We start from the raw sequence: 27,312 nt of genomic DNA, 5'->3' as shown, positions 1-27,312 counted from the left end.
CGGGCTGTGCGGGGGGGAGAGACAAACAGAGCAGAACAGGGTTCATGTAGGGTTGTTATTAGCTTTGTGCGTTAGCATTGAGTCAGATGCTTCGGGAACTGACCGTGTGAGTCATACGCAAACAAATCTATCTTTAGTTGGGTTTCTGTAGTCCCCCAGCAAGCCTATTGTGTGGCATCGCAGTCCTGTCGACTATGTTAATGTTTGCACAGCAGCACAATGGTCTCTATCTGATATCCTCATCTGCTACCTATCAGGTTAATACTAAACCGAGGTGACTAGATGGACCAGATAATAAGGGAAAGAGAAGAAAAAGGTTGTACGAATAATAACATTATCCTTATAAAAATTTGTCCTTATAAACATACATTAAACACAAAACAATGCATTCATTTGGAAAGCAGCTTAGATGTACAAATATCTTAATTTCTGTACCACTGAAAAAAAGAAAGTCTACAAGTTCAGAACAAAGGTCAATAAACGATGGTTCAATGAACTTTTCCTTCACATATATACACACCATAAAAGAAAAATTTTGAAGATTTTTTAAGACTCTTTAAGATTGACTTATATACGAGGATACGGCCTTTAAAATTCCCACCAGCTCATTTGCATGTTCCAAACTAAAAATTCATATTGGATTTATATGATGGCTTTCCACTGTATTTTTAAAGAGGATTTTTTTTAGATTCAATTTCAATTCTTTGTTGGAATTTAATAATTCCGATAAATTCTGAAGATCAAATTTTCACTGTTTTCAATTATTATTTATTCATTAGAGCAAGATTCGAACAACATGTTCACTTCAACTCGCCGTGTCCACAGGATAAAGGTAGTGGAAAGTAGCCTTTTCATAATATGAAGCTTTACTTGTAAATACATTTGTGTAGCGCTGCTTGATTTTAAATTGTAATTTTAGTTGTCAATCACTATTAACTTGGAAGAGGCAAATTAATAATTACCTTTGAAAATTAAAAAGTCTTTTTAAGGAGAGTCAGAATTGTCAATCTCACACATTCATTGAAAAGAGCTTGCAAAACAAAGTGGATTACATGGCTCTCTGGAATGCTTGATTCTGATTGGTCAATCGCAGTATTCTGTAGTCCGAGATTTCCTAATAGAGGGTTTGCACTTATGTCGCGATTTGGTCAGTTACCCGGATGCGCTGCCATATCGGCGATACTCGGATGAAAACAACAGCATGGATTGCACAGTTAATGTACTACTGAATACGTTGTTCTGCTAATTTATGCTGTCTAAACCACGGAAAAAACGTGTGAAAACTGCTAAATCAATAGAGAAGGACTAAGAAAGCAGGAAAGAGTGCAATTTTTTTGACAAACTAAAGTTAATAGGTGGCATAGATACGTAGGAGCAGTATTAATTAAGATATTAGCCTAATATTTCACCTACCTGATCGGAAATGATAAGAACAAATACGAATGTTGTCAAGATTCTTGTCCTGGAAATCCTGGTTCAGTTTAGCCAGCCACAAACGCCTTTTGTTCCTCAGACAGTTTTTGCATGCTACTCTTTGATTTGATAATTAACTTTTGGCAGTCTATAGTTGCCTACTCCAAATGTTTCTCCTGGTCCGACCGATTAGTACAACCCAAAACATGACAATAACTGATCATTTTCCAGCAGAAATAATTAGCAAAATATCCGAGTTTCCTTTGGTTCAGTGGCATTGTTTACGTTCAGTACCGCCAATATGGCTGATTGATGACGTATCGTGAAAAAAACTCTATTCGCTATCGTCCATGGCAACGCTGTATATCAAAACCCGCCACTACTTTCGCGCCACTCGTGTCACGTCAGCCTCGCGCTCTTGTTTACAAACGGTTGGATTGTGGTAAAAGTTACCTCAGACTTCTGTAGCAATATTCTTGTACTATTGTTGTAGTTTTTCGATGAGGAAGCTTTAAGACAGTACACAGGTAGGATTATAATGTTATTTGAATTTCATGTGTTTACTTGCGAGTAGCTGTACACACAAAATCCCTCCGCGGTACATTATCCCGTACTTAATATAGGCCTATATGATGCAACTTTTCATACCTGTTGTAATTCATCGATTATATTAGGTAGATCCATAGAGCCAGGTGGGAAATGTTCCATCACAGCCGATGAGGACATAGAGAGGGTGTGTGACAGGGTGTTAAATCTGAAGGAAGCTATTTTTGAAGAACAGTCTGCTGGACATCTCGCCTAAAATGTGCCGCTGACCTTCACACGTTCGCACCTGCTTCACAGCACAGGTGGTTTGTTTTTGGAAAATACCTGTAAATGGTAAGAGATGCGGCTTTTGCGGCTGTAAAAGTTCTGGGAAGCAGAGTTTTAATGTGTCAGAAATGGGTTTTTGACACCCTGTATGTAATGCCGGGGTTAAATTGAGGGTATATAACCAGTGATTCATTTAAATTACATCTGTGTGCATGTAATAAAATAACCCCCGGGCGTCTACTGTAGTCTCTGTGTGAAAGTACGCTATCTAGTGGGCATAATGTGAACGTACACTTTTGCACTTACATAATGTATATGCTTCACACCACCAAGCATTGTAGGTTTCACTATAGACAAACAAAAATAACATTTAAAGAATTACTAGTAAAAAATAAGAAAATAAATAATATGTGACTCTGGTCCACAAAACCAGTCATAAGGGTCTATTTTCAATTACGTCATCTGAAAGCTGAATAAATAAGCTTTCTATTGATTTATGGTTTGTAAGAATAGAACACTATTTGGCTGAGATACAACTATTTGAAAATCTGGAATCTGAGAGTGCAAAAAAATCAAAATATTGATTAAATCACCTTTAAAGTTGTCCAAATGAAGTTCTTAGCAATGCATATTACTGATCAAAAATTAAGTTTCGGTTAATTTATGGTAGAAAATTAACAAAATATCCTAATGGAACATGATCTTTATTTAATATCCTAATGATTTTTGGCATAACAACAACAAAAAAAAATGTATTGTTGGCTATTGCTACAAATTTACCCGTGCTACTTATGACTGGTTTTGTGGTCCAGGGTCACAATAATAATAAAATAAATGCATATATTATAAAAATAAATGATATATAAAAAACATGTAATGCCAGTTGTAATCCACAGCCATTCATTTAGCAGTAACCTAAAGCTCTCTACCGCCCCCGTGTGGTTGCTGAGTTATTACAATTAAAGTGAAACTACACTGTAAAAGTGTGCAAATGATTTGAATGACAGTATGTGATTGCAGTGGATGAGGAAAGTCAATTTAACACTGTATTTCCACAATAAACATAATAGTTATTGATGTATAGAGTCATATACATGTTTTGGTTTGAATTGTTTTAATATTGTAACAATTTACTTGAATAGGAACTGGAGCCACACCATCTTAATTACAACATGAAAACACTTTATTTGTCTGATATTATGGAGCATCTTATGGGAAATTGTTCAAAAGAGAAAAAACAAAATGTATTACCGACTCGTATTTCATACAGTAATGATGAACCAGTAGATATTAAATGGCTTATTAAGGTATCCCACCTCTTGACTTCTTAGTAATCTATGGTCATAATTACAATGCCTACTGAACATTAAGCAAAAACACAAAGATCACGAGCGTACAGCAGTTTGTTTCCAAAATAGATGGGACGATATATTCAACGTCTTGTAGCGTACTAGCATGCACTGTGGCTGGGCTTAAATGGGGGAAAAATAGCAGCACAAGACAAATAGTGCCATGAAAGCCTGTCAACTCTACAGTCTAGATACAAAAGATATTCGTCAAAGCCTGGTGCTAGGCGTTCAAAACCCGCCCCAACTCCACCCCATCGCTTTCTCGGGCAGAGATGGAGAATATAAGGGGAAAGGCGTTGGAATAATACAACAATTCGCATTCGGTCTGAACAGCAAGCGTTTTTCCTCTCTACGTTGGGAATAAATTTACAATGCGTTGTAAAATCTAAATGAGCTAAATGAGAGATGAAAGACTACAGGCATATGCTTTAAGCTTCGAATAAATACATAAATAAATAAATAAATACATCATGCTTCCTTGACATGAATGTGAGTAGTTTAGTCAGGCTTGTTATGGATGCATAATTACGCATATGAAAATCGCCCTCAGTGCCTGTTATAAAGACTGTTTTTAACTTAACTATACAATTGAACGAAATCCTAATTTAACTCTTCAAACTACCGGCATTCACAATCTGTAAAGTAATTAAGAGTCCTTGTCAGTTTGATTACATATCAGTTCAAAGGACGCATTCATGTTTTGTAAACGTCGTTACGAAAGCAGATCTTTCGCTAATTGGCTGCATTTGATTTTTCCGTTGCTCATTTCACATCAAAGCGAGAATCCAGAGTGCGACGTATTACCTTCAAAGCTTATCTTCCAGTTCAAATCTGTCGCTAATTAATAAAGAGGAGGGGTGCTTTGAAAGTATTCATCGTTAAACTAAACGTTCGTAAACGCCTTCTGCTCTTCTTGTGAGGTTGTGGCGCAATCTTCCATCTGAGCCCCTGTGTTTATACAGTGTGTTTCTGTTTAAGAATTCGATAAGAACGTATCACAACGGCGATAAGAAACTTGTTGCGAAGTTGTTACTAGTGTATACATTATAGTCAAAAATGCGTTAGTACGTTATGTGAACAAGCACCTAAACTACAATTCCATGAGGTTTTGCGAATTCAGTGAGGAGACTAGTATTCAGACAGGACGTACGTCGTAACCGATATAATAAATGTCGTCATGCATGTTTTTTGTTTTTTTTATTTAGAAAAACAACGTAACTTCCCCTTAAATTGCGAGAAATAGCTCTGGAGATGAGTTGAACCCTAGTCGCCAAAAGTATTGACCTCTTCGGTGCTTTTAGAGAGATGTTTTGCTCAGGTCGACCTTGACCGGAAGCGGCCCCGCCTCCTTGCTCTCTTCCGATTGGCCGATTGTCATCGCGATCACTGGCGTCAGGTGGTAGGGGTTGACCTTTTGGGCATCATCCATGTACTCTTTATCTCCGTTGATGCTAAGCTGTAGATACAACACTGATTATCAACATTTAACTTGTTGCTGTCCAAATTATGTATTCAAACTATATTTTTAACTAGCCACGCTTTTGAAGACGTTCATATCCACCTTATTCTTCAACGCAGAAGTAAGCCTATGAATGAGACTTCCGGTTCATTAGCCGCTATAAGGAAATAATGAAAAGAATAACAACGTGCAGTAAACACTAAAACTGTCTGCACTGCAAACCAGTGTGTTTGTAATTAAGATAACACATAATATTGTAAGACACACCAATTTGCAATATCAAGCAGCAAAACAAGCTGTTTTGTACAGCTAAAAATAGCTGGATGCAATGAAACCGGAAGCCAGACCCATAAAATGTACGAATGGCAAAATATAAAGTGAAGGAAAAACAAAATAAGGTGGATATAAGTTGGATAACTGTTGGCTGCTTCTCTGCTCCAACTCATCCACTTAAAGAAATGTTCTCTCCTTGTCTGGCTTGTATTTTTTGGTAGTGTTTGTTTGATGAATGAATGGGTACCTGAGTCTTGATGTGTTGCTCGGGTGCCGTGACCAGACTGGCACAGCTAAGCCACAGCATCACCATGATGGACAGGAAGAGACATGCTGCTAAAATCCAACGCGGCAGTCCTGAGCGCCTACAGGAAAGATATGGTAAGAAGTTACATATTGATGTGTACATTAAGAAATTGTGTTTATATACTAAAATGTCGATATTTTCAATTTTTGTGATAGATAATTGTGTGACTGTGTGTGTATACATACATACATGCATACATACACAAACATTTATAAATTCATATGTATTTACAAATTATATATATATGCATGTATAATATATAAATATTTAATTACATAAAATTACATTAATTACATAAAATTAAATTAAATTATAAATGAAATGTAAAAATTCTCTCTCTCTATATATATACACACACACAAAACATTGTTAAATAATTACTAATGTTCTTTTTATGTTAATTATGCAATACATTTTAGGCATAGGGGAGTGCGGGGAACAACCTTTGAATCTCTCAGTTTGTGTAAATCCACATGGGGTTCAGAGTATAATTTATCCATGTTTTTTTCACACTTGTCTAGTACAAATGTCGCTTTGTTTCATAATTACAGTGTGTACATTTTTTGTTATTTACCTCAAAAGAAAGGAAGTGAAAAGTGATCAGATCAGACCGCTTAAAATGTTGTCTGATCGAATTTAAAAAAATATGCACGACAAACTAAAATATGTTGTCAATAAATTAAAATGATTACATTTTTCAAATAAAATAATGGCTTTTTTAAGAATTAAAACTAATTTTTGAGGTTCACAATGAACACATTGCAACCATGCGTGGGACGGCTATGATCGCAAATCACAGCTATAAAATATAGTTCAAAACAATGTGCGCAAATACATGAAACATTCAGAAAAACACTCTCCTCCCTCCAAACACAGCTCTCATAGAACACGAGACACATAAACGAGCCAAAATGCTTCACATTTCTTGAAATAATAATTTCTCAACATTAAACATCAGTTGTCAGTCTATATTCACCTCTTTCTTGTGGTTTCTTTTTAAAATCCATCAAAGTAAATAGTGAAAATTAGATTGTAACGCAGTGTTACAACATTCCCCATCAGCGTGACTGGAATATAAAACTGGTTCGTGTCTGCTGCTGGTTTGCCAAGCATTAATAAACTATCTGAACTGATAAATAACAGATTGGAGATTAAAATAATAGCAGATTTGTCTCATTTTAAATGAATACTAAAAACTGAGATGAAAAACTTTTACTATGGTAAAATAAATATTCAGCAATATCTTCAAAAGGCTTTTGAATTTTGGCACACTTTTTTTGTGACTATGACAACTAGTAAATGCCGTAAATTTGGTTATGCTAGCGTGTGTGGAAATATTTAAACCATGCGTTACAACTAACCCCGCATTAGGTTGTGCCCCACTCACCCCTAACTGACTAATAAGCTTTTCATTGCCAATTAAGTAAAATTATTGAACTTAAACATCATATGTAGCAACAATGAAAAAAACAAAACAAAAAAACAATGTATATATTTAAATATAAATTTGTATATTTACATATATTTACAAATACATTATACAGCAGTCAACATTTGAAGTGGATCAAAACCTTTCATCAAAGTTGTCCTAAAACTACAACAATACCCATTCTTGTCTCAGGACAACTAATTTTTGATCCACTTCACATGCTGACTACTGTATATGTAAGTATAATATATAAATATTTAATTATATAAACTATATGAAAATATATACATAAAATGTTAACAGTATATCTATATATACACACACACAACATTGTTATTTTTGTTAATACACAGAATTTAATAAAATTGTATGTATAAAATACTAACATTAACACACTAAATTGTATATATATTAAATATTAGTTTTGTGTGTGTGTGAATAATGTTATGTAATGTATAAATAATGTATTCATACAATTTCTATGAATTTATTATACATATAACAAATTAATATATATATATATATATATATATATATATATATATATGTGTGTGTGTGTGTGTGTGTGTGTGTGTGTGTGTGTGTGTGTGTGAGAGAGAGAGACCCTGGACCACAAAACCTGTCATAAGTGGTAATATTAGGGTATATTTGTAGCAATAGCCAAAAATACATAGTATGGGTCAAAATTATATTTTTCTTTTATGTCAAAAATCAAGTGAAGATCATGTCCCAAGAATATATTTTGTAAATTTACTGCTGTAAATATATCAAAACATTTTGTTTGATTAGTAATATGCATTGCTAAGAACCTTCATTCAACTTTAAATGCGATTTTCTCAATATTTTGATTTTTTTGTACCCTCAGTTTCCAGATTTTCTAATAGTTGTATCTCGGCCAATCAGCTTTCAGATGATGTATAAATCTCAATTTCAAAAAACTGACCCTTATGACATATGTGACCCTGGACCACAAAACCAGTTATAAGGGTCAATTTTTCAAAATTAAGCTTTATACATCATCTGAAAGCTGAATAAACAAGCTTTCCATTGATGTATGGTTTGTTAGGACAGGACAATATTTGGCAGATATATGACTATTTCAGTATATGGAATCTGAGGGTGCAAAAAAAATCTAAATATTGAGAAAATCACCTTTAAAGTTGTCCAAATGAAGCTCTTACTAATGCATATTAATAATCAAATATTATGTTTTGATATATTTACATATCTTCATGAAACATGATCTTTACTTAATTTCCTAATGATGTTTGGCAAAAAAGAAAAATCAATAATTTTGACCCATACAATGTATTTTTGGCTATTGCTACAAATATACCCCAGCGACTTGGTTTTGTCGTCCAGGGTCACATATATAAAAACAATTATATGTACTGTTTATTTTATTTTTTTAATAAAATTTACAAAAGTTAAGAATTAAAATGTTTACTTTTTAAAATTAAAAAAAATTAATTTAAAAACGTTTTACTCTGACATAACCACAGTGTTACCAAAATACAACTTGTTTTTATGTACATGATCAATGGACCATCAAGCTGTTTGAACATTGAAAGATGTCCTGACTGAAAAAAAAAGTCCCTTTCACCTTGACATGCAGCCCAGGAAGTCGTGCTCAGCAGCTGGGTCCTCGGCATGTTGGCTGACATGCTTTCCTTTCGCCCCAGGTTTTGCCGCATTCCTCTCCCCATGTGACCGCCCACCTGGAAGGATGCAGAGGCAGCACTTTCAGCAAGTGGACATTGATTTTATGACCCTCCAGCTTCGGACAAACTACAGCGGCGCAGCACCGGATGTGTCACAAATGAAAGTCAAAGCTCCAGCTCTGATCCTTGGCTCCAGTTAAATGAGCTTCAGAGGGAAAAAACCCCCCCCGAAAAGCTGTCAGCAGCCATCTGGGGTGAAAGCGGTCACTCTTACCAGTATGTGGCCGCTGTGTGTGGGAGTTGACTTGGGGCCAGGGTTTGTCGACCACGTTGGAGCGCGGGGCTTGTAACTCAGGCAAGGAGTACTCAATCTCTGGCTGGCTCTGGGAGAATCAACAAACACAATGTCAAGGGCAGGAAACGGCATTATGGGATTTACTCAGCAGAAAGGCTTCTGAATGAAACGGCTGGGTTTGTGACCATTTTGTTGTGGTGAGGATTTCAACGCAATCGTGCACAGAACGGCAAAGCAGAAATACAATGTGCAGAGTGACATAAAAATGCTCTGATTCTTACAAACATACAGATGATGAATAGCACAGTTAAATATGATGACGTAGAGGGCACTTTTGAAAAATACGAGCAAAAAGTAGTGCTAATGCAGTTCCTGCTTGTGCCTGTATCATGTACAGCTAGAATGAACAGAAATAGATTACCAAAAGTAATCATTGATAAAAGTATAATACATATGGAAGCCTGTTTCCACCACTGAATAAACAAAAAGAAATCATGACGACCTTTTCTGTCGCAATGCTGACTTTTTCTCAGAATTGCGTGATAAACTCACATTTGTGAGTTATAAAGTCAGAATTGCGTGATATAAACTCACAACCGCAAGCGACAAAGTCAGAATTGTGCAATATAAACTCGCAATTGCAACTTATAGTCAGAGTTGTGTGATATAAACTTGCAATTGCGAGTTATGGTCGGAATTGCATGATTTAAACTCAGTTGTGAGTTATTTTTAAAATTGCATTTTTTTTTTTTTTAAATTGCACAATATAAACTCGCAATTGCATGTTATAAAGTCAGAATTGCATGATTTAAACTTGCAGTTGCGAGTTATTTTCAAAATTGCATTATTTTTTAAAATTGCACAATATAAACTCGCAATTGCAAGCTATAAAGTCAGAATTGCATGATTTAAACTCGCAGTTGCGAGTTATAGTTAGAATTGCGTGATCTAAACTCGCAATTGCCAGTTATAAAGTCAGAATTGCATGATTTAAACTCGCAGTTGCGAGTCATTTTCAAAATTGCGTGATTTTAACAGTTGCACATTATAAAGTCAGAATTGCATGATTTAAACTCGCAGTTGTGAGTTATTTTCAAAATTGCGTGATATTAACTCACAGTTGCACATTATAAAGTCAGAGTTGTATGATATAAACTCGCAATTGTGAGTTACAATGTCAGAATTGCGTGATTTAAACTCGCATTTTTGAATTATAGTCAGAATTGCATAATAAATATTCACAGTTGCAAAATATAAAGCCAGAATTACATGATATAAATTCAATCGCAAGTTACAAAGTCAGAATTGCATGATAAAAACTCGCAATTCCGAGTTAGCCAAAACTGCACAATATAAACTCACAATTGTGAGTTACAAAGTCATAATTGTGTGATATAAACTCGCAATTGTGAGTTATAGTTAGAATTGCGTGATATAAACTCACAATTGCAATTGCGAGTTATAAAAGTCACAGTTGCGAGAAATAAAGGTTTTTGTACCCTTTTTTGGTGTCTCTACCCAAAAAATGCTATAAAAATACAGGTATTGGTGTCGGATTCGATCTGAAAAAAGTGCCATCAGTGCATCCCTACCTACAGCTATGTTCTAAAAAACCTTGACAAGTATTACACATGAATATATATATTTGCACTTGGCAGCCACGCCCACAGTGAAATCTGATTCGTCCAAATCATGCTCGGCATATATTGCCTGTTTAATAAACACTGAACATATTCTGACTGGCTGTGATTTTGCCACTACACCAGCTTTTGTGCTCTCACAGACATTCTACTGCCCACTCAACTGTTGTAAAGTTGTACATAGTAAGGACACGGTGTAAAAAGGATGAGTCGACATTTTGGTGTGCTTGACCCAATCGAGATTCCTTAAAAGCTTCTTCCAGCTTGAGAAATCATGCAGGAGCACCATGTCAACCGAGTCCCTCTTTCCACTCTCAGTTACATGGCTGCCTGGCGGTGCTCAGTCACGCTGGTCAAACCGAACACTAGACGCCAACTTTGACAAGAGCGAGGGGACTACTTGACTTGAATAAGAGCTTTTAAGTGGCCACTTTTAAGCAGGATCCAAAGGATGTGATTTAAAATCTGTCTCATTAGTCTACGACTAGATGTGTCCCGTTTTGCCAGACCATCTCGCCCTGTGTGTGTAAATTAGTACATGTTTTTTCAGACTATGTTTCTTTAGTTCCCCCTTGAGATCTTATTAAACAGAGATTTTTGCTCTCTTCCACTAAATTCTTCTAAACCGGGCTCAGCAGAGCAGACCTCTGAGATAACCTCTCTGGGGAGGCTCATATGAACCTCCAAAATGGCCACAGAGAGGCAACACACATGGTTTTTCATGTCAAGCCGTGGCAGACGAGAACGCAAGGAACTGTTTGGAGTGTCATGTTATTCCTACAGTCTAATAGTCTGTAACTGGACACATAAGGAGTACATTGGGATTGTACTTTTTACATATGTATAACTGACTGGTGTGTCCAATCTTAATTTCGAAAGATTAAAGGAATAGTTCAGACAAAATGAAAATCCTGTCATCATTTACTCACCCTCATCATGTTCTAAACCCATATGACTTTCTTCTGCGGGGAGAAAATCTGAAGTCTGTTTTCTGGGCACTTTTTTATGCAATTACAGTGAATTACAGCAATTACAGGGAGTGAAGCTTTCAAGCTTCAAAAAGGGTACAAGTATCATAAAAGTTCTCCATATGACATGTGCACTATATTGATCTTGAGAACTAAAGTCGGATTAATGAACAAATCATTCAAGGGTGCGTTTCACATACACTGGGCTACATTTTAAGCCCAAAGTATACTTCAGTATTTTTACGCGTACGCCTATGTATGTGTACAGCCGAACACGCAGCCTTTCAAAGTACTTCATTTGATAGCGTGCATAAATGCAGGCGGTCGACACATGCGCTTTAGAAACCTTCATCTTAGTAAGGCATCAGCTCTATTTTTCTCCAGAAGACATATCCGATAAAAATGTCTTTGTACTCTTTTAACCTAAAGTTGCTGTTGCTGTATATTTCAGGTGGTTAATTTGCATGAAATCATGCAACCTCACTTCATACGATTTGTGAAAAACTATGTATTTTGCGACGTGGCAAATTCACAGAATTTTGTACAAAGGACCACCCCTAATCCAGCTCACAAACCTAACCCTCACATAAATCATATAAAAAAAAAAAAATTGTTACAAGTAAAGTCATACGAATTCATATGAGTGAAAATCATATTTTACAAGGTGGCAAACTGGCCACCAAAGAAGGACCACCCATAAACCTGCTCTTAAACCTACCCCTTACACAAATCGTTCAAAATCATACTAGTGAGGTCATACGAATTCATACGATTTGTGAAAATCAGATTTTACGAGGTAACAAATTCACAGAAGTTCGTACTACGGACCACCCCTAACCCCGCAAATCTCAAAAATAATATAAGTGAGGTTGTACGAATTTGTACGATTTCTGAAAATCCTATTTTATGAGTTGGCAAATTCGCAAGGAATACGTACAAAGGACCACCCCTAACCCTGCCCCTAAACCTACCCCTCACACTAATCATTCAAAATCATACAAGTGAGGTCATACGTATTCGTACGATTTGTGAAAATCAGATTTTATGAGGTAACCAATTCACAGAAATTCATACTAAGGACAACCCCTAACCCTGTTCCTAAACCTACCCCTCACACAAATCTCAAAAATCACGAGCGAGGTTGTACGAATTTGCACAATTTCTGAAAATCCTATTTTATGAGTTGGCAAATTCACAAGGAATACGTACGAAGGACCACCCCAACCCTGCCCCTAAACCTACCCCTCACACTAATCATTCAAAATCATACAAGTGAGGTCATACGTATTCGTACGATTTGTGAAAATCAGATTTTACGAGGTAACAAATTCACAGAAATTCATACTAAGGAACACCCCTAACCCCGCAAATCTCAAAAATCATATGAATGAGGTTGTACGATTTCTGAAAATCCTATTTTACGAGTTGGCAAATTTGCAAGGAATACATACAAAGGACCACCCCTAACCCCACCCCTAAATCTACCGCTCACACAATTCACACAAAATTGTACTAGGTAGTACGAATTTGTACGATTTGTGAAAAATTTATTTTACGAGGTGGCAAATTCTCAGTAATATGTACGAAGAACCACCTCTAATCCCGCTCCTTAACCCACCCCTCACACAAATCGTACAAATGAGGTCATTCGAATTTGTACGATTTGTGAAAATCATATTTTACAAGGTGGCAAATTTGCAGGGTTTCGTACACAGGACCACTCCTAACCCTGCCTCTAAATGTACCCAAATCACACAAAATTGTACGAGTGAGGTTGTACAAATCTGTACGAATTAGCCACCTCGTAAAAATAGATATCAATTGGTCATGTGATAGAGTTGGATCTCTCATAACACTCACACAAGCACTTGACAATTTCGGGTGTCTCTTTTCTGTCTTTTTAGTTTCGCTTTCTACTTTCTACAGTGTTGCCACCTTGTGGAACAACTGATTAGTGCAAAACCAAGTCGCGCATGGGCATCCTGTGTGTACGAAGTTTGTGCATACTATTCTGGTGACGAAATTTACATCACATGAAAAACTGAAGTATACTTTGGCCTATAGCTTACGTATTTTGCTCAAGAGCATCATCTACATGTTGTACTACATTTCAAATCACAGTTTGAGAGTTGGCAAATGTCGATGTTGATGTTGATTTTGTTGATTTTGTTGATTTTTGGAAACGCACCCTCAGTTTTGTCAACAGAATCAACCAATTGACGAAATTTCGGGTTGGTTCACCACAAAGCTATTGCAAGACTTGCGAAAAATATAGCCAAAGAGTCATATGGACTACTTTTATGCTGTTTTGCATCCTTTCTGAATGGCATTTACTTTCAAAATATCTTTGTTTGTGTTCCACTGAGTAATGAACATCATATGGTTTTTAACAACTTAAGGATGAGTATAGAATTAAAAATTCTGGATGAACTAATTCTTTACATAAACAAACACGAAGAAACATGAAGTCATAAAATGCAACATAGTATGGGCAATTAAGCTCTGCGAAAAGCTTGAGCCTCATAGTTGCGTTAATTGAAAGGGATGCTGTCAAAAATATTGAATCCAGATGTCCGCAAGGGATGAGAATCAAAGGGGGAAAAATGAACATCTGAGGAAGTTAATGTTGACTGGCCACAGACCAATGGAATCTTGCCATTAGTGAAAGCAGTCTGATGTGCATCTGTCACGCATTACCGCAGAACTCGCCAAAGGTGATCAATGCAGCTTACAAGACTGCCAAGAAGACGAGGCCGAGATTGTTGACTTCATAGTAAACAATCCCATTTCCCTTATTAGGAATTTGCTCGCTTTCTCCAAACTCGTCTTTTCGCATGTACCGGCCGTCCACATTGAACTAGTCCAGAATTTAAACAAGATGGCCGACCTCCTTCCAAACAAAAATCCATCGCACCAATCAGTGGCTATTCAGCGACCGACTCATGTTTACCCCTTCAGCTCGGAGGAAATAGTCTGATTCCTGTTGATTACCTCTGAGGGACTCATCAAAACTCTGGACAGAACGGACAAACATTAAGTCCAGACTGCAGTGTAACCAATGTCAAATGTCCGCCTGGTACTGATGTGAAACTAGGCTGCAGATCACAGCGTAGATCTGGGGGATTGGGATATTTTTACTTTTTTATATTTTAATTAAAAAGGCAAATATCTGGGTTACAGTGAGGTGCTTATGAAAGTGAACGGGGCCGATCTGTAAACGTTAAAACGCACTGTTTCAATAGTACAACCACAAGATGTAAACAATATGTGTGTTAATATGATTTTAGAGTGGAAAAATCACTTTCTAACCATTTCTGTGTAAAGTTATATCTAATTTTACAATGTAAACTCTAAAACTACTGTATATATGACTGAAAGAGTTTTACAGCTCAAATAATACACAGAAGAATTAGTGTAATTCATAATAATTTCCACTGTGAGCTCCTCAATGCAACCTGCTTTTTTTTTTTTTTTTTAAGAAAACAAGGGACAGGTCTAAATAATTTTTTGGTAATCAACTTTTTGCAACAAAAGGTGCCGATTAAGCTTAACTTGTCCGTAACCACTTAACTCACCCCCATCTCATTCAAGATGTTCATGTCTTTCCTCAGTCGAAAAGAAATTAGGGTTTTGAAGAAAACATTCTAGGATTTTTCTCCCTATAGTGGAGAAATTCAATCATAGGCAGAGTTTAGGGGGGGCTTGGAGGAGCAGTGCCCCCCAGACGAGAGCTAACCCTGAAAAAGAATTCATATTTTTTCATTTTGTTTATATTATCGTATTATTTTAGTGGATAGAATAACTACATTTTGGGTTTTTTTGGCTTTCGTTATTTTCCCGCTTTTGCACTTTTGTTTGGCTACATTAGAAACAAGTTTCTCAGTTATGAGGAAAGTAGGAAACTGGTTTTGAACTTCAAGGGCACATATCTTAAATTCATTTTTTTTCATTCGCTTTCCTTCGCTTTTAAATAGCTTGTAAATGCGCAGTGCACATTTTACTTTCACTTTTAAATTAGCAGCAATTCGGCGTCAATTGTACAAAATACAAACAAAATACAATGTTAAACTCACTTAGCCTATAAACTAATCATGGGACTTTTATTAACAAAACAAATAAAAATAGCTTACACCATGCTATATGCCTAATATAAAATAACAAATAACTTAGGCTAGGCCTACATAAATTTTAAATAGCCTAGTATACAAAACTGAAAAATCGGTAAACACTGTGGAACCAAATAAATATAAGAAAGGTAGAAAGTTTATTAGCAAAACGAATAAAGAAATTACACAAAGTAAAAATCAGCTAACACTGTAGAACGAAATAAATAAGAAACCAACATGTAAATGGCAAACGTCAACAGGCTTTTCAAAATAAAAACAATGCCAAACTTCCACCATCATCTTGTCTGTCTCGCCTGACCTCATTCTTCTCGTCAGGCAGCTCGTCACTCTGCTCGCTGATAAATAAAATCTGATCTATGCGACTGTCGTTCGGCACTGTGCATTGAGCAACCTTGTGCAGTTTTACTTGCAGTGTCTGTTCTTCAACTGAACTAAATGATATTTTATTACTATAAAAAAATAAAAAAAATAAAAACAATGGTGTTGCAGAACACCGACTATCGCAGCAAGCCTATTCTCTGCATTAGGTAACATTTTTTTTTTTTTTTTTTTTAACTCTTTGTACAGTAGTCATTGTTAATTCTAAATGTATATTTATGTAGAATGTTACATAAATTATGTTACATAAATATATGAAATATAGAATATATATATATATATAAAAAAAATTCAGCTGCTGGCTCGTCTGCCACACTGTAAAAAACAATTTGTTGAGTCACATTAAAATAATTTGTAACCTGGCTGCCTTCAAATTTTAAGTTCAGTTGAGTTTTTAACTCAAAAAAAAAAGTTTATTCAACTTGAAATGTTAAATTATACTAAGTGACAGCTTAGACATTTGAGTTGAATCAACTTAAAATTTTAAGGCAGCTGGGTTACTTACCCATCTGTTAAGTTTAGCAAACACAAATATCTAAGCTGTTACTTAGTACAACTTAACATTTCACATTTTCAGTACAGCTTCAAAGGGCTCTACATGATCCCAGCTGAGGAATAAGGATCTTATCTAGCGAAACCATCTGCCATTTTCTACGAAAAATACAAACTTTTTAATCACAAATGCTCGTCTTGCACTAGCTTGACTTCACATATTACGTTGGAAAGGTCACGTGTGATGTAGGCAAAAGTACCGACCCAGTGTTTGCAAAGCAAACGTGCAAAGAAAGTCAAACGCCCTTTACAAAAAAGGTAAAACAACAATGTTGGATGATTTTGAAGTTGAGATGGAACCAACCTCGCATGACCTTTCCAACGTGATTACATAATGCGTGAAGTCAAGCTAGTGCAAAACAAGAATGTGTGGTTAAAAAGTATAAAAAATGTACACTTTTTTTACAAAATGACCAATCATTTTGCTAGATAAGACACTTAATCCTCGGCTGGGATCGTGTCGAGACCTTTGAAGCTGCATTGAAACTGCAGTTTGGACCTTCAACCTTTTGGCCACGATTGAAGTGCACTACGCTCTTAAAAATAAAGGTGCTTTAAAAGGTTCTTCACAGCGATGCCACAGAACAGTGGTTTTCAAACCGGTCCTGGAAGCACCCCTGCCCTGCACATTTTGTTCCATCTCCCTGATCAGACACACTCAATTCACGTTGTGCAGTTTCTACTAACGAGCTGATGAGTTGAGTCCGGTATGTTAGATGAGGGAGACATACAAAATGTGCAGGGTTTGCCATAGAAGAACCATTATTGGTGCCACAAAGAACCATTCAGTCAAAGGATCTTTAAAGAACCATTCTTAATGTTTTAGAATCTGAAGAACCTTCTTTTGCTATAAAGAACCTTTTGTGAAACAGAAAGGTTCTTCAGATGTTAAAGGTTCTTCATGGAACCATTTACACAAAAAAAAGGTTCTTCTATGGAATCGTGAAGCACCTTTATTTTTAAGAGTGTATATGGAGAAAAATCCTGGAATGTTTTCCTTAAAACCTTAATTTCTTTTCAACTGAAGACAGACAGACAAGAACATTTTGGATGACATGGTGGTAAGTATTCTGGAAGTGAACTAATCCTTTAATAAACTGTCCACCTGCAAAAGCCAACAACCAGATTTAACATTTAAGCCTAAAAAAAAAAAAAAAAAAGTATAGTATAGTATAGTGCTACTTTTATTCACAAACATTTTGGCTGTTCTTGAATAATTTGCTATAAAAGATGTCTAAAATACCTGCTTTATGGTTTCATTTGGATGTCTACATACTACCACATATGTTCAAATGAAACGTATTCTACTGTTAATTGAAAAGTTCACAGAGAACTTGAGCGTCAGGAGAACTTCAAGTGGAGAACTTCAAACATCATTCAAAGAGTCTAACAAGCTGGTTCATAAAGAATTTTACATTTGGTTCCTACCGATACTGTTTGGTAGTTATTGGATTTTTTTCAACATGCAACTTCAGGGAAATTTGCGCAGTGGTGAGGGAAGCACTTGGGGAAGGTCTTTCTGAAGTGCGAGAATTCCCTCCAGACTTTCCTTCGAAGATACATTTCATTAGTTCCTCGCAAAAATCAAACGGATTATAACATAAATCACATTTATGGAGGAGCTTTCAAAATCCGGCTCACACTGCATCAAGCCTAAAACTCCAGATTCAGTTTCTTATGCTGTGCTATTTATATTACAGTTGTGCGGTGGTTCGCGTAACTGTGAAAACTGCATCATCTGGGCCAAATGCACACCACAGCAGGTCTGTTGAAAAACAATCTGTTTTCCTTTCTCTGTTTAGACGCCCGAGGCAAAAAGCCCATCATTAGTGCTCCACTTCCCCCAGAAATTGAGTCTCGACAAAGTTCTAATTCCACATGCTCGATTTAGCTCATAGGTAGCGCGATGCTACCGCTAAACCTTGGGTTTTTCACCGTATGTGCAATCTCTGGCTCGTGTCAGTCCTTCACTCGGGCTGGCCGTTTTCCAACTGACCGCTAAATACAGGCTAGGCCTGCCGCAGGACGGCTGTGGAGGTTTTCTCTCGCCTCTTCTCCTGTCACAACTGTAAAATGCACATTCATCATGGCTGCGACTAAACTGAGAAATCATGGATGAGTTTGTAATTATGCATTTTCTGTTTGTTTAAGTCAGTATTTTAACAACTATATCTTTATTCACAAGACACTTTTGTGGTTGTCTAATGATTTTAGTTGGTTTAGAAACAGCAGGAATCTCACAAAAACATGTTAGGCTAGAGATACTGTTGGATGACCTCCAGGGAGAATAAGGTTTCTGATTTAACATCACTGGTTGTTCTTTGAAGAACCAGCCCCCTGCGCTCATATGATCCCAATAGTGCAGCGATGTGACCGCAACCTTCGTAAAACATACCAGATCTTGAAACCAAGAGCATATGAGAGTCACTAGTGGAATCGTCTACAACAGCGATTCTCAACTGGTGGGTTGAGACTCAAAAATGGGTCACAGGTCTCATCTGATAGGGGAAAACAATGCTAAACGCAAAAATTAAAACTCCAAACATTTGAAATTGAGGAGAAAATGCTTCCCATATATTTGGTTGCACACATCAGAGTAGCTTGTTTAACTTTATTTTTCCAAGAAACCAAAGAGACATGAAACTCAAGGGACATTTAGAAAGCATTAAAAAATAGTCCATGTGACGTTAACTAATTAAATATAGAATATTTAATGTGTAAAAATAAATTAATTTACACTACCAATCAAAAGGTTTTGAACGGTAAGATTTGTAATGTTTTTTAAAAAATTCTCTTCTGCTCACCAAGCCAACCAAAATACAGCGAAATCACTAATATTGTGAAATATTTTTACTAACTGCTTTCTATTTAAATATATTTTAAAATGTAATTTATTCCTGTAATCAAAGCTGAATTTTCAGCATCATTACGTCAGTCTTCACTGTCACATGATCCTTCAGAAATCATTCTAATATGCTAACATTCTAATTTTTTTTTTATTAAATTAGTTAGAATTAGTTAGAACGTTAGAATTATTTCTAAAGGATCATGTGACTGAGGTAATGATGCTAAAACTTAGCATTGAAATCACAGGAATAAATTACACTTCTAAATATATTCAGATAGAAAACAGTTATTATAAACATTAAAAATATTTCAAAATTGTGCTGTTTTTGCTTTACTTTGGCTCAAATAAATGCAGGCTTGGTGAGCAGAAAAGTCTTTAAAAAGCAATAAAAATCTGACTGTTCAAAAACTTTTGACTGGTAGTGTAAATGTTTTTATACTGTGTAAACATTAAAAATTAAATACTGTAAGTTTCATTAACTATGTATTATTAAAATATATTTGTTTTCTAATCATGTTAATAAAACAGTTGAATAAAGTAAAAAAATCTTTAATGAAAAAAAAGCTAAGTTTGCAACATTACATATTACAATTGGGACATTATTTCTCATAATTTTGAATTTGTTTCTCATAATTTCTTATAAACTCAATAAGTATAAAGATTATTTTAAGCAATACCTAATATAATCTTTTTTTATTTACTATTTATAATGTATTTACATCTATTTATAATCATAACTGTAATTTTATTTACTATATCTAATATAGTTTACAGTTATAGCTATAGTGTATAAACTTTTTATTATGAATTAAAACTAATACTCAAACATAAATTTTAAATAAAAAAAAAAATACAAATATTAGACAAAAAAACAAACATAAAACTTAAACTTATAAACCTAATTTATAAAACAACTTAATGAAAATTAAACATTTTGCACTGATTAACTGACAAAATAAAAGTACTTAAAAGCTGAAATAATAATAAAATAAAACCCAAACAACAATAAAAGCAATTACATAAAATTACTAAAACTAAACTGAAAACTGAAAACATAAAAAATGAAAGCTAAATATGAATAAATACTTAATTATATAATACTAAAATAACATCAATAAAGCCATTTTGCACAGTTAATGGCACACTAGGTAGCAAAATTGTTTCGTTTTGTTAAACAATTGACCCTTTGTCTGAAGTTTGATTGACAGGCAATCTGACCAGTCACAACGCTGAATTTGCCATTTTGTTTGACAAACAACCCAGACAGGACAGGAGATTAACGTTGATAGACTTGAACTTGAAATGGTGTGTAGTGGCATCTTTCCACGGTTGAAACATGATACCTTCTGATGTTCCTTCATGTTTATTTTGTGCTATAACTAGTAATCAAGAAGAGATGATTGGTTCACATTAAAGAGCCACAAACAAATTTGAAGGCTGAGACTTTGTTTCATAGCAAAAGTAACCTGCTCTGTCTTGTCTGTTGGGATATTGTCAGTTTTCTCTTTGCTCCACAATGTATTCTTCAGTGTGTGAGAACATGATGTGTGGAATGAGAGCGCATGGCTTGTCAGATGTAGCGATGTAGCGGGTGCAGTCTTTGCGAAGGGTCAACTTTGTTACTGCTTAAAGCAAAACTAGTTAAGAACCACAACTGAGGTTTACTCAGACAGCTGACTAACCTGAAACACAACAACCTTCCCATCATCAGCCTGCAGGTAGAAGGTCCAGGTGGAAGAAATGAAGCTCTGGGCGGAGCTGACGATGTCATTGCACCAGCTAGACACGGCATCCATAACAGAGATGGGCTTGGGCCGGTTGGTCAGGGCCTTGAGCTGCAGATCAAGCCGAGAGCAGTTTGATGGAGTTTGATAGAGATGTCAAAACATCACTGCAACCCCAAAAGGAAACAAGCGAGAGTCGTACCTTTCTCCGTTTGATCTCCGGCTCAGCGGGTTGGCTGGCACACCCCGTGCTGCACGCCTCCTGCTCCAGCAGTTTACTGTAGGCCTCCTGGCATGCTGCACACACACATAAACGATACCTGTCAGGCGGCTCCGTCTCCATTCAACCCTCCCCACGGTCAAGCAGTCATCAATATCAACAAACATCTGAGCAGCAGCCTCCCGCACCAGAAAGCGCAGGATTGATTTTCAATAAAACAGCTTCCCTCATGCCTAGCAGCTTCCCACAGACAGCTCTGTTTGCCACTAGCACACAATACCATCTCTAGATAAAAATGAGCACTATCAGCTTGTCTGCACACTCCATAGGATATGTCCTTGGGCTATGTGCACTTCATTCCAAAACATTAGCGTCGTCAATTGCGTTTTTGACAGGCAAAACGATACAGTTTTTCTTGCTGTGAATTTGTACTAGCACTATATTAGTGGTTCTTAAAGGGAAAGTTCACACAAAAGTGAAAATTCTGTCATTAATTACTCATCCTTGTGTCATTTTGTTTATCTTCAGAACACAAATTAAGATATTTTTGTTGAAATCCAAGAGCTTTCTGTTTTCTTTGCACCCAAAAAGTGTTCACTTAGCTTCATAACATTACAGTTAATGTCACATGGAGTATTTTGACAATGTCCTTACTACCTTTCTGGGCCTTGAATGTGTCAGTTGTGTTGTTGTCTAAGCAGGGTCAGAAAGCTTTCGGATTTAATAAAAAAAAAAAATCTTAATTTGTTGTCCAAAGAGAAATGAAGGTCCTACGGGTTTGGAACAACAAGGTGAACTATCCCTTTAAGAGATTTCGGACGGAAAAACTTTGATTATTCTGCCAATTTTCAGGAAAATAATCTATGATTGGGAATTTCGCATGAGGGTGAAAGATTGGTCACAAAGGTGTGGTCACATTTACTGTTGTTTGGTGAATTTTTACTGAAGACTTCCAGGCATTTCCACATGATTCCATGTGACCGCAAACTTCGACAAAGATTTCACAACAGGTTTAAGGTGGTCACACCAGTTCACTACACTGACCAACAAAAAGCAGCTTGGTTGGCTGTTTTTTATACATTACTACAGTGTTGATAATACACAATTGTCCTTTTTTTGTCCACAAACTTTCGCAAATGTGACTATGCCATTGAACTCCGTTCAAGTCCTCTTGGAGGTTTATATCTACAAGTGCTGAAATCATAATTATGATATTATTTCAAGAGATTTCAGTCAGAAAAACACAACTTAAAGAGAACCCAAAAATGAAAATTACCCCATGGTTTACACACCCTCAAGACTTCCCAGGTGTATTTGACTTTCTACTTTCAGATTAATACAATCAGAGTTATATAAAAAAATGTCCTGGCTCTTACAAGCTTTATAATGGCAGTAAATGGGTGTTGAAATTTTGAAGTCCAATAAAGTGTGTCTACCCAACATCAAAGTAGTCCACGTGGCTCCGGATGGTAAATAAAGGCCTTCTTAAGTCGTTTTTGTAAGAAAATGTATCCATATTTAAACTGTCTAAATCGTGATCTCTAGCTTCCGCTAACTGTCATACGCGCGTTCACGAGAGAGTGGCGTTCCACCGAATGATATAGAATGTAGGTGTAGAAGTGACAAACACGGAAGCTCCGAGAAAAGAGCAAAACAACACGCCGGTAATGAATTAGAAGTACAAACAAAAGTTGTAAACAAAACTTGGATCTCGTGAGACTAGCATATTCTTAGTGAAGCTTACACTACACTTACATCCTACGTCAACCACTGGAACCCCATTTTCTTGTAAATGCGCATACAACAGTTAGCAGAAGCTAGAGATTACAGTTTATAAAGTTTTAAATATGGATATTTTTCTTACATAAATGCAACAATTCACTTCAGAAGACCTTTATTAACGCCCTGGAGTCATGTGGAGTACTTTTATGATGGATGGATGCACTTTTTTGGGCTTCATAATCTCAACACCCATTCACTGCCATTATAACGCTTAAAGGAGCCAGGACATTTTTCAATAAAACTCCGATTGAATTCGTCTGAAAGAAGAAAGTCATATAGACCTAGGATGGCTTGAGAGTGAGTAAATCATAGGGTAATTTTTATTTTTGGATGAACTATATCTTTAAGTCCTGTTTTACAAAAAAGTAAAAGGTTTTGAATGAATGAATCTCAATTAGACTGATAATACCGAACTTGCACAGGTAAATTTACATTAAATTCAAAACATTGTCCAGGAATTCAAATCAGTGAATCGTTTTTAAAATCTGTTTATTTACATGAACAAACCAATTCATTAGAATGATTTTCCAACTCCACACTATTTAGGTGAGCATGTTTGATGTAGTTAAGTTAGTAGCGTAGCTACTTCTAGTTAGTTAGCTACTTCCCAAAACTGATCAAAATATGTCATACCTCCCTGGCACTCTTCTTTGCTGGTATTGATGCCCGTATTTCCATTCACAAACTGGCAGATGGAGTACAGCCGACAGCCGCGGTGACAGGCATTCATGATGGAGTCCTGTAGAAACAAGGTAAAGGCTTCATTCAGAATTCATCTTTTTGCAGTCATATATGTAACTCCTAGAATCGCTAGAATTGATGTTCATATCTTTTTACCAACAGAGAGGTTGTGGTCACATGGAAGTGTTCTCAAAGGATGTTTTAAGCAATATCCAACATGAGTTGCTGAAAATCATTATGCAAGATGTAACATGTACACAGTTTTCTGAACCGCACATCAGCATCGAGGATTGATTATGGGTGGAGACAGCACAGCACTAGTTGAGGTTTGAAGATGGAAGAGCGAATTGTGGTGGGAGGTTGATTCATGACCTTCCGAATAACAGAAGTCACCTGACCCTGCAAATGACCTTCAGTATCACCTTCAGAGTTCACAGGGAGTGGAACAAAATGTGCTTATTTCACATTTACATTACATTTGTTGAGGTTAACCATTAACTGAAATCATTCAAATCATCTACGATAAGCACCCTATTTACAAGGGAAAAGCTCAGATTTCCGCAACATCTTGGGCCAGATTTACTAAACAAGGTAAATTAGCATTAGAGCACCATAAAAATCACTGATGGGAGTGGAAATTCTGATTTACTAACAATGCGCACATTAAAGAACACAGACAGAGACAGATCATTTCCATAATGACCAGCGCAATCAAAAGCAGTGCAAACACCAGTATTTTGACAAGTGCAAATGTTAGTAAATACTAACAGTACTATTTTAACGCCAAAAGAAGGTTTGCGCTGACAAAAGCTGTTAGTAAATCTGGCTCAATGTCATAAGGCACTTCATATTTTGAATTGGTTCTTTAAAGATGATTCGTTCACAGATTCATTTAGTGAATCTTTGGCAACAACTGAGTCTTTTTGTGTCATGAGTGAGTCCTTGAATCATTCTATCAACTGTAAAAACGGCAAGATAAGATTAGATTTTCATAGATAGACAGAAAGACAAATAAATGATTCGTTCATAAACAAATACGAACGGGAAGTTTCTTCAGGTCTATTTTTCAACTCATGGACAAATGACTCCTATGAACCATTTTTTTAGCAAAATATAGATATACAGTGTGACCCATGTAGTCTGATTTTCAAACTAATTATTTTCAAAAGCCAGTTATCTTTAGCGAATCAAAAATACTTGAATCATGAATTATTTCGAGTGGTTGGAGTACAAATTTGTTACTTTCGTTATGTTCCACTTGAAATGAATTATAATTCTTTTCATTATGAGCTTTGGTGTAATCAGTGGTGTTGTATCCACCTTATTGTTTAATGTGGAAGGAAGTCATTTTCTGTGAATGTGCAAGACTTCCGCTGTAGAGAAATAGTGAGAAGAAAAACAAAGTGCGGTAAACGGTAAAACTCTTTGCACTACAAACCACTGTATTCATAATTAAGATAAAATATAAGGTAAGATAACCAGTTTGCAATATCAAGCTATTTTGTACAGCTAAAAACAGATGGAAGCAGATGAGACCAAGCCTCGCACATAAAACGTACAAATAGCGACGCCCGCTCTTACGGGAAAAATAAACGAATGACTAAAAGTTACATTTTAAAGTGTCTATAAGGTATGTGTGAAGTTATTTAAACACACCTTTTGCAATACGTAAATTATACTTATGTCTTACTTGTTATATCTGTTCTGCTGATATCAAATTAACTCATTTTAAGGGCAGTTAAAGCTAGAATCGTTCAAATCAATTCTCATCCCTACAGACTGAGACGAATCACCTCAAGTGCAAAGCGATGCACGCTAAGGAAAATAAGGATGTCAGTTTCTAAATCTATTTTTAAAAACAATTCCCTTACATTACATACAAGCTAAACGACCGTAACTGAACGACGTCGCCCTCGGACATCGAGCAAATATCATCATAAAGCATCTTTACAAGCGTTTATGGGCCACCATCAAACAATAGAGATGCGCTCATGTGCTTCTATTGCCGCGCTCAGTTTTGCGCATTTAGAACGTAGAACGTTCGTTGGTGTTTAAACACATCCGAATGACAGACGCGGCTAGACAGCTCTTCATATTGACCGTAAAATTCATGCGTCATAAAGCATCATTCTCGGCCTGTTTCTTGGCGGATACAAAGTAACGTTTCCATGCGGTGCCAGGAACTGGGACACAGAAATCCATGAATCGATTAAGAATTGGCTCGAGGTGCTGCCAAGTAATGCTCCCATCTTTGCGCAGTGTCTTTGCGCAGAACAGTTTTGTGTCAAAATGAACGTTTGATTTCATCTCGCACGATTTCCAATTGCAAAACGACTTTATTTATTCACATCTGCAAATGGCTGCGGCTCTGATGAACCACTAGTAAAGGCAAAAATCCTATTAAATGCATATTTTTTTTCTCCACAGGCCGTTACAATATATACTGCAGAAGCATCTGGTACGTGGCACTTACTTTGGCGGGGCTTTTGTTTTTGATGGACATCTGGCATTGCTTTTTGCAGTAATTGATATCGCCCAGTTGGTTGTCAAACAGATCAGATGATGCCGCCGCCAACGCCACCAGAATCAGAGAGACCAGCGCGGGAACGCCGCGCACCCTGCCGCCGAACTGGAGCATCTTTTTATCGCAGGATTCGGTGCACTGGCGCGTCTGCGGGGTTCGGTGCGTCTCGACCTGTCCCTGCCGTTGCTGCTTCGGTTCGGGCTCCAGCAGCAGCCTCGTGCCTTTGATGCGCCGTGTCGTCACTCCTCACATCATCACGCACGCGCTGCGCGTCTCCGGCCAGTGCATTGCATTGCAGTAGATCGGGTATAAAAGAGTGGATAGAAACAATACAGGGGGTAAATATTTCTGGTACTTAAATAACAGCCACATTAAATAAAGTTTTAATGAGGATGACTGTAATGATCTTATTCTGCCAGCAATTAAACTGACATATTAGTAAAAAACAATAATTAAAATATTAAAAACAGTATGGTTATTATTAATATTGATATTAATTTAGATTTGTAATATTATTTATAGGACATATAATGTATATACAGCTACTGTAGGCCATGTCCAATCTTATATAAAATAATATTAAGTACTATTACAATAACAATAAAACAATAAGGTAGGAATTAAACTTATTATTATTAATGACTATTTCTTTGTTTTAAATATATTTCTATATTATTTTTGTTGTTTCTATTATTCTTTCTATTGTAAATATACATAATATTATATATATATATATATATATAAAATAATATAAAATAACATTACTATAACAATATAACAATAATGTAGAAATTCGACTGCTTAAAACAGTATTTTTATATATATTAGATAGCTAGATAGATAGATAGTTGTAGCAATATGAAATTAGT

General features: G+C 36.1%; 1 protein-coding gene across 2 annotated transcripts; it reads right to left on the bottom strand.

The window, feature by feature from the left end:
- Window positions 1-3,387: 3,387 nt before the first annotated feature.
- On the bottom strand, window positions 3,388-26,700 carry tmem59l (transmembrane protein 59-like). 2 transcript variants are annotated; one of them, XM_051094941.1, is made up of 9 exons: window positions 26,393-26,700; window positions 23,872-23,977; window positions 21,439-21,533; window positions 21,195-21,347; window positions 8,979-9,087; window positions 8,647-8,761; window positions 5,555-5,672; window positions 5,137-5,191; window positions 4,924-5,031 (listed from the first exon to the last, which is right to left on the bottom strand). In XM_051094941.1, exons 1-8 carry the CDS (start codon window positions 26,555-26,557, stop codon window positions 5,162-5,164), a joined length of 891 nt encoding a protein of 296 aa, XP_050950898.1. In that variant the 5' UTR covers window positions 26,558-26,700; the 3' UTR covers window positions 4,924-5,031; window positions 5,137-5,161. The 2 variants fall into 2 exon arrangements, with proteins under 2 accessions (XP_050950897.1, XP_050950898.1); XM_051094940.1 differs by lacking the exon at window positions 5,137-5,191 and having other exon boundaries at window positions 3,388-5,031; window positions 26,393-26,699.
- Window positions 26,701-27,312: the final 612 nt, after the last annotated feature.

Source organism: Labeo rohita, chromosome 22 (assembly GCF_022985175.1).
Source record: "Labeo rohita strain BAU-BD-2019 chromosome 22, IGBB_LRoh.1.0, whole genome shotgun sequence".
Lineage (NCBI taxonomy): Eukaryota > Metazoa > Chordata > Actinopteri > Cypriniformes > Cyprinidae > Labeo > Labeo rohita.
The sequence above is the reverse complement of the archived record's forward strand: the minus strand, read 5'-3'. Positions and strand labels throughout refer to the sequence as shown.